Source organism: Ammospiza nelsoni, chromosome 25, assembly GCF_027579445.1.
Source record: "Ammospiza nelsoni isolate bAmmNel1 chromosome 25, bAmmNel1.pri, whole genome shotgun sequence".
In the NCBI taxonomy this organism is placed as follows: domain Eukaryota; kingdom Metazoa; phylum Chordata; class Aves; order Passeriformes; family Passerellidae; genus Ammospiza; species Ammospiza nelsoni.
The window spans coordinates 2,981,235-2,989,689 of NC_080657.1; the positions used below are offsets into that span (position 1 = coordinate 2,981,235).

General features: G+C 60.0%; 1 protein-coding gene across 1 annotated transcript; it reads right to left on the minus strand.

Annotated features, from left to right (window-relative positions):
* Window positions 1-448: 448 nt before the first annotated feature.
* LOC132083935 (interferon alpha-inducible protein 27-like protein 2A) lies at window positions 449-3,599 on the minus strand. The gene is made up of 5 exons (XM_059488916.1): window positions 3,583-3,599; window positions 3,245-3,301; window positions 1,535-1,585; window positions 1,009-1,170; window positions 449-744 (listed from the first exon to the last, which is right to left on the minus strand). Exons 2-5 carry the CDS (start codon window positions 3,246-3,248, stop codon window positions 665-667), a joined length of 297 nt encoding a protein of 98 aa, XP_059344899.1. The 5' UTR covers window positions 3,249-3,301; window positions 3,583-3,599; the 3' UTR covers window positions 449-664.
* Window positions 3,600-8,455: the final 4,856 nt, after the last annotated feature.

Sequence of the window (8,455 nt, forward strand, 5' to 3'; positions counted from 1 at the left end):
TATTCTGGAAAAGTGATTAAAAACCTTTAACGTTAATGAAAGAGTGCAGCCATCCTCCTTTTCTCTATGACGCTGGAATCTAAAAGCAGTTTGCAAACCAGCTTGAAAGCAGAATCTCACAGATTTCATATGGGGAGGGCTCAGTAGTTTTTAAGCCACTGTTAAAATTGCAGCTGATCACCTGCACAGCAGCACCTGGTGGTTCCCACTCACACTGGGTTCTGTTCCACTGGCGTGGGCTGTAACTTCTTCCCTGCCCCAAACTGAGAGCAGGGGAACTGGGGGCAGCATCAGCGAGCAGGTCAGTGCTGGGCACTGAGCATCCCCTGTGCCCTGTCCCCCTCTAATGCCACCATCACCCAAGAGAGCAGCCACACACAGACACCAACTCTGCTGCAAGCAAGGAGCTTTTATTGGCTTCAGGAAAAACACTGCTCACAACAATCCAAACATTTTGAAAGGGGAGGCAGAGCTCTGAGGGGTCTGTGGGGGTTTCCCAGCACCTGCATTGTGCAAGGTAAGGCTTTGGGATCAGCAACCTGCCTGACTTCTGGTTTGCTTGTATGGAGTTGTCTCCTGCGCAGGTTTTTCACCAGTTACTTTTTCTTGGGTTGGTCACTTGGGATTTTATCCTTTTTTTACGTTTTTCACTTGGACATTGCTTTCACTTGGACAGCAAGGCACCAGTTGCTGCGCCAGCTGAGCCCAGGGCAACTTTGGCACCAGCAGAAAGACCTGCAGCTCCTGCAGAGACAAATTGAAATGTGAAGTTTCAGGAGCATCAAGGCTGCCTGCTGAGGGACCGAGCACTGGGCACAGCCAGCCAAGGACGCCTGGGCAAGGAGAGCCCAGAGAGTTTGGAGCAATTCAGACCAGGGAGTAGTCAAAGGGCTGCTCTGGCTCTAGAGCCAAAGAGCCGCTCCTTTGCCTCTGTGTCCCCATCCCTGCAGCCCCATTGTTCTCCCTGCCATGGAGATGGAGCCCAGCTCCCCTGCCCTCCCCACTCACCGATGGACTGCAGCACAGCCACGGTGCTGCCTGCAGCCACTCCGCCGCCGTTGGCGATGGCAGCTGCCGACATCATCTTGGCAGCGACGGAGCCGGCGGCGATGCCGGCCCCGGTGAAACCCAGCGCGCCGAGGAACACCGGGACGCCAACCAGTGCCAACCCTGCAGGGAGGGCAGAGCAGCGTTAGGGTGCTCTCTGTGAGCCCCATCTCCCCCTGCCGCCTGCACCAGACCCGGCCTCCCCAAAAGCACCCAGGGAGCAGAGCAGGCAGCGAGGGCTGGGGCTGCAGGGACGGGGACAGCCCTGGGCGCCAGGAGAGGAGCAGCGTGCAGGGCTGCAGCAGCGGGGGCAGCCACAACTCCATTCCAGGCACTGCCCAGAGCTGCCCCTTCTCCTCTTGCCTGCACCCCAATTCTCCCCAGCCCTGGTACTTGAAGCCCCCAGCCCAGCCCAGTCCCCAGGAGCCCACGGGGCTGGGACCGGCCAGTGAACACGAGCGCTGCTCAACAACTGCCAGACCCTCACCTGCTCCCACTGTGGCTGCAATGACAGTTCCAATGGCACTTCCACCATCACCTGAGAAAGAAAAATGCAGGAGAGTAGGAAGAATATGAGCATGGACAGCACAGCTCCCCTGAGCAGCAGCAGCTCCTCCAGCCTCCCCCTGCCTTCAGCCCCTGAAGACCCCTGGGAAGAGCCCTCTGGAGAGGTGGGTCCCAATGTCCCCTCAGATTGGGAGGAAAAGGGGGAAGGGGCACACCCCGGAGTGCTGACCCACCCTGTCCTTTCCACCGCCCCCACAAACCCAGAACAGCACAGGACACACGGCACGTGTCAGCCCAGTCTGTGTCCTGCACTGCCCAGATGGCCCCTGTGCCCACAGGACCCCTAAGCATGAAGCTCCTTGTATTTAGACCCATGGCCAATCCATGCATGCATCAGACCCAGAGCCCCTCAGTGGCTGGAGGATGCTCAGGATGGTGTTTTGGGGGTGGCTGCCCTTCGTGGGTGATGGGATGCTCCAGGATGCAGTCGAGGTTCAGTGGTTTGAGCTGTGGGGGCACCTGGAAAGCTGCACCCTGTGGGATCTCAGCACCTCAGGACTGAGGTGCAGAGTGACCGAGACCACCCTTGTGGGGCTCGGGAGTCCTGGAATGTTGCCAGAAGTGTCTGGTGGCTGGACTTTGATCCTACACAAGAGACGACACCTGTATGAGGACTGGGAAGGTTTCACTGGGTGAATGGTGAAGGGATAAGTTAATTAGAGTGTGAACACAGGGTTTAGGATTTCTGTACAGGGGGGTCTAAAGAAGTAAGATGGAGGAATTGGGGCGTGTCCTCTTCTTCTTCTTCTTCTTCTTCTTCTTGGCCTCCATCTTCTGTGGTGATGTTGGCACTTTGGGATTGGTTATTACTAAAAGTGCACTGGTTAATAAGGGTAAAAGGTATTGGGAAAAAATGATAAATATTGTATACGTAATTTCGAGTATAAAGATAGGTGACCACCCCGCGGGCTCTCAGTGTGCTCGTGGCTGGCTTGCTGTGCAGACCTCTGTCGGGCCAAGAGAAAATCTTTTAGATAAACAATTAATAAACACCGAGACCGAGAAAAGATCTGAAGCCTCTTCTCGTCCTTTGAAGCGCGGGCTGTCCAAGGCCACCCCGGGCCTTTCCAGGTCACCTCAACAGCCGAGAAACCGACAGCACCCCACTAAGGGTGTCCCCAGTGTGTGCCAGGGAACTGGCCTGCAGTCAGCTCTGCTCCCTGAGCACATCCAGCCCCTTTCTGCTCTGCCTTTCTGTCTCTGGCCAGTGCTGCCAGTGGACACAGCAGTTCTTGACACAGAGCACTCACCTCCCTGCACAGCCCCTGATCCCCTCAGCCCCAACCCCAGCAGGTCCTGGCTCATCCCATCACATTGGGATGGATCCGTTTCCCACACTTTGGGCACAATCAGACCAGTGAGGGGTTCAAGAGCTGCTTTGGCTTCAGAGTAAGCCCAGGGTACAACCCCGTGTTCCTACCCAGCAGAGCTCAGCCCATCTGCAATAAAGCCCCTCTCAGCTGGAGCCCCGCGCCCCGTGCCGGGCAGGGCAGGGTCCCAGAGCAGCAGCAGCTCTGCCAGCGCCGCTCTCCTTCAGCCCTCCGGGAGGAGAGGGGAGCAGGGGCGAACCCCAGGGTCTCTGTGCCCCCCTCAGGACCCAGGCCCGCACCCCAGGAACCTCCCAGCTCACCCATGGTCGTCAGGGCGGGAGCGAGATCTGCGATGAGTCTGCTCTAATCCCGGATCCCTGGGGAACGAGAACATTTTGCGTAGGCACCAGATGAGATCAGCGGGGCTTTCTTGCCCTGCGCGATCGCCTCCAGCCACTCCTCTCCCACCCAGGAACTCCAGCCCCCTGCCCTTAAAAGCAGAGACGACCCCGCGCCCACCACCACGACCCTCCCCAGCTGCTGCCCGGCCGGGTTTTGGTGGCCGCTCCGCCGGCACAGCGAGGGGAGCAGCCCCCGGTTCTGTCCCCCCCCTCAGAGAAAGGCTGCTGTCCCCAAACACCGGCCGCCCGTCACCAACCTGTCCTGTGTGGACTTTGCTCTGAGGGACAAGAGCTGCGGGAAAAGTACTAACAAAGGTGTGTCGGGTCAGCTGATGTACGAGAACTTCTGAAGCCGATCGCTGAGCATCACTTTCTCCTTAACCCTTGAAGTCGCTCCCTCTGCTAGAGCAGGGCTGGGGCTGTCCCGTCCTCGGGATCGCACCCTGGGGTGCCCCCTCAGGGGTCCCTTTGGCCCCGATGGCCTCGGACGGGACCTGCGGGGGCTGAGGGGGAAGGACGCGCCGGGCCGGGGCTGCTCAGGCTGTGCCGGAGCTCCTGTGGCTTCACGGGGCCTTTCCCCGGCAGGTTTGGAACCGATGAAACTCCGCGGCTCCGAGGAGCACCCAGAGCAGTCCGGAGAGCAGATCCGGAGCCGCTCTGCCTCCCCCTCCTCCCCACAGGGCAGCCTCAAAAACCGGCCAAAACCCCTCTCTGCACCCCCGTTTGCTGCTGCTGCTGAGCTGGGTCAATTGTATCTGTACTCTGGAAAAGTGCTTAAAAACCTTTAACGTTAATGAAAGAGTGCAGCCATTCTCTGGCGTGGGCTGTAATTTCTCCCCTGCCCCAAACTGAGAGCAGGGGAACTGGGGGCAGCATCAGCGAGCAGGTCAGTGCTGGGCACTGAGCATCCCCTGTGCCCTGTCCCCCTCTAATGCCACCATCAGCCGAGAGAGCAGCCACACACAGACACCAACTCTGCTGCAAGCAAAGCACTTTTATTGGCTTCAGGGAAATCACTACTCGAGAGAATCCAAAGCTTTTGAAAGGGGGGGCAAAGATCTGAGGGGTCTGAGGGGTTTTCTCAGCTGCATTGTGTAAGGCACTGCTTTGGGATCAGCAACCTGCTTGACTTCTGTTGGGTTGCTTGACTGGAGTTGTCACCTCCTCATGTTTGTCACCCGAGTTACTTTTCCTTGGGTTGGTCACTTGGAGGTTTCTATCACTTGGGCAGCAAGGCACCGACTGCTGCGCCAGCTGAGCCCAGGGCAGCTGTCAGCCCAGTTTTGGCAGCAAGAGAGAGACCTGCAGCTCCTGCAAAGACAAATTGAAATGTGAAGTTTCAGGAGCATCAAGGCTGCCTGCTGAGGGACCAAGCACTGGGCACAGCCAGCCAAGGGCTCCTCCTGGGCAGGGAGAACCCAGAGAGTTTGGAGCAATTCAGAGCAGGGAGGGGTGAAAGGGCTGCTCTGGCTCTAGAGCCAGCCCGTGCTCCCTGCCATGAGAGGCAGCCCAGCTCCCCTGCCCTCCCCACTCACCGATGGACTGCAGCACAGCCACGGTGCTGCCTGCAGCCACTCCGCCGCCGTTGGCGATGGCAGCTGCCGACATCATCTTGGCAGCGATGGAGCCGGCGAGGATGCCGGCCTTGGTGAATCCCAGTGCAGCAATGCTCCCCGGGACACCAACCAGTGCCAACCCTGCAGGGAGGGCAGAGCAGCGTTAGGGTGCTCTCTGTGAGCCCCATCTCCCCCTGCCGCCTGCACCAGACCCGGCCTCCCCAAAAGCACCCAGGGAGCAGAGCGGGCAGCGAGGGCTGGGGCTGCAGGGACGGGGACAGCCCTGGGCGCCAGGAGAGGAGCAGCGTGCAGGGCTGCAGCAGCGGGGGCAGACACAACTCCATTCCAGGCACTGCCCAGAGCTGCCCCTTCTCCTCTTGCCTGCACCCCAATTCTCCCCAGCCCTGGTACTTGCAGCCCCCAGCCCAGCCCAGTCCCCAGGGCCACGCGTGGCTGGGACCGGCCAGTGAACCCGAGCGCTGCTCAACAACTGCCAGATCCTCACCTGCTCCCACTGTGACTCCCACTGTGGCTCCAATGACAGCTTTAATGATAATTATATTCGCCCCTGAGAAAGAAAATGGCAGGAAGGGAGGAAGGACATGAGCATGGACAGCACAGCTCCCCTGAGCAGCAGCAGCTCCTCCAGCCTCCCCCTGCCTTCAGCCCCTGAAGAGGCCACTGGTGGGGTGGGTCCCAATACCCCCCCAGATTGGGAGGAACAGGGAGAAGGGGCACACCCCGGAATGCCCACCCTGCCCTGCCCGCCACACCCACCGACCTGGAACAGCACAGGACACACGGCAAGTGTCAGCCCAGTATGTCACCTGCACTGCCCAGATGGCCCCTGTGCCCACAGTACCCCTAAGCATGAAGCTCCTTGTATTTAGACCCATGGCCAATCCATGCATGCGTCAGACCCAGAGCCTCTCAGTGGCTGGAGGATGCTCAGGGTGGTGTTTGGGGGTGGCTGCCCTTTGTGGGTGATGGGATGCTCCAGGATGCAGGCGAGGTTCAGTGGTTTGAGCTGTGGTAGCACCTGGAAGGCTGCACCCCACTAAGAGCATCCTCAGTTTGTGCCAGGGAATTGGCCTGCAGTCAGCTCTGCTCCCTGAGTGTGGTGGTGTGCTGCACACCCAGCCCCTTTCTGCTCTGCCTTTCTGTCTCTGGCCAAGTGCTGCCAGTGGACACAGCAGTTCTTGACACAGAGCACTCACCTCCCTGCACAGCCCCTGATCCCCTCAGCCCCAACCCCAGCAGGTCCTGGCTCTTCCCACCACATTGGAATGGATCCCTTTCCCACACTTTGGGCACACTCAGACCAGGGATGGCTTCAGCAGCTGCTTTGGCTTCAGAGTAAGCCCAGGGTACAACCCCGTGTTCCACCCAGCACAGCTCAGCCCATCTGCCCCAAAGCCCCTCCCAGCTGGGGCCCCGTGCCCTGAGCCGGGCAGGGTCCCAGAGCAGCAGCAGCTCTGCCAGCGCCGCCCTCCTTCAACCCTCCGGGAGGAGAGGGGAGCAGGGGCGAACCCCAGGGTCCCTGTGCCCCCCTCAGGACCCAGACTGCCATCCCAGGAACTTCCCAGCTTACCCGCGGCCATCTGGATGGGACGAGATCTGCGATGAGTCTGCTCTAATCTCGGTACCTTGGGGGAACGAGAACAAGATTTTTTTGCGTGGCCGGCAGCTGCGATCAGCGGAGCTTTGTTGCCCTGCACGATCGCCCTCAGCCCCCACCCAGGAGACCCCGGCCCTTCCCCTCACAAGAAGAAACCCCTCCCTCTCCCCAGCCCCGGCTCCTGCCCGGCCGCTCCCCCGGCACAGCGAGGAGAACCCCCGTTATTGTCCCCCCATTACAGACAGGCTGCTGTCCCCACACACCCACGGCGGCACCTCACGCCTCCAACCTCTCGTGTGTTTGTTGTGCTCTGGGGAGCCGAGGGCTGAGGAGAGGCGGAGCTAAGGGGCGCGGCCGGTCAGCTGATTTCCGAGAAATCAGCAAGGAAGCCGCTCGCTCCGTTTCGCTTTCTGGGTAACCCTTGATGGTGCTGCCTCTGCTCGAGCAGGGCCGGGGCTCTCCCGTCCTCACCCTGGGGTGTCCCCTCAGGAGCCCTTTGGCCCCGATGGCCTCGGACGGGACCTGCGGGGGCTGAGGGGGAAGGACGCGCCGGGCCGGGGCTGCTCAGGCTGTGCCGGAGCTCCTGTGGCTTCACGGAGCCTTTCCCCAGCAGGTTTGGGACCGATGAAACTCCGCGGCTCCAGCGAGCACCCACAGCAGTCTGGAGAGCAGATCCGGAGCCGCTCTGCCTCCTCCTCCCCACAGGGCAGCCTCAAAAGCCGGCTGAAAACCCTCGCTGCACGCCCCCTTTGCTGCTGAGCTGAGACAGTTGTATCTGTATTCTGGAAAAGTGATTAAAAACCTTTAACCTTAATGAAAGAGTGCATCCATCCTCTGGCTTGGGCTGTAACTTCTCCCCTGCCCCAAACTGAGAGCAGGGGAACTGGGGGCAGCATCAGCGAGCAGGTCAGTGCTGGGCACTGAGCATCCCCTGTGCCCTGTCCCCCTCTAATGCCACCATCAGCCAAGAGAGCAGCCACACACAGACACCAACTCTGCTGCAAGCAAGGCGCTTTTATTGGCTTCAGGGAAATCACTGCTCACATAATCCAAACCTTTTGAAAGGGGAGGCAGAGCCCTGAGGGGTCTGTGGGGTTTTCTCAGCTGCATTGTGCAAGGCACGGCTTTGGGATCAGCAACCTGCTTGACTTCTCTTGGGTTGCTTGTCTGGAGTTGTCACCTCCTCATGTTAGTCACCCGAGTTACTTTTTCTTGGGTTGGTCACTTGGGTTTTTATCCTTTTTAGGTTGGTCACTTGGAGCTTTCTTCCCTTTTGAGAACCAGGCACCGGCTGCTGCACCAGCTGAGCCCAGGGCAGCTTTGGCACCAGCAGAAAGACCTGCAGCTCCTGCAAAGACAAATCGAGATGTGAAGTTTCAGGAGCATCAAGGCTGCCTGCTGAGGGACTGAGCACTGGGCACAGCCAGCCAAGGACTCCTCCTGGGCAGGGAGAACCCAGAGAGTTTGGAGCAATTCAGAGCAGGGAGGGGTTAAAGGGCTGCTCTGGCTCTAGAGCCAAAGAGCCGCCCTTTGCCTCAGTGTCCCCATCCCTGCAGCCCCATTGTTCTCCCTGCCATGAGAGGCAGCCCAGCTCCCCTGGCCTCCCCACTCACCGATGGACTGCAGCACAGCCACGGTGCTGCCTGCAGCCACTCCGCCGCCGTTGGCGATGGCAGCTGCCGACATCATCTTGGCAGCGATGGAGCCGGCGGCGATGCCGGCCCCGGTGAAACCCAGCGCAGCAACACCCAGTGGGACGCCAAAGAGTAGCACTCCTGCAGGGAGGACAATGAAGCGTTAGGGTGCTCTCTGTGAGCCCCATCTCCCCCTGCCGCCTGCACCAGACCCGGCCTCCCCAGAAGCACCCAGGGAGCAGAGCGGGCAGCGAGGGCTGGGGCTGCAGGGACGGGGACAGCCCTGGGTGCCAGGAGAGGAGCAGCGTGCAGGGCTGCAGCA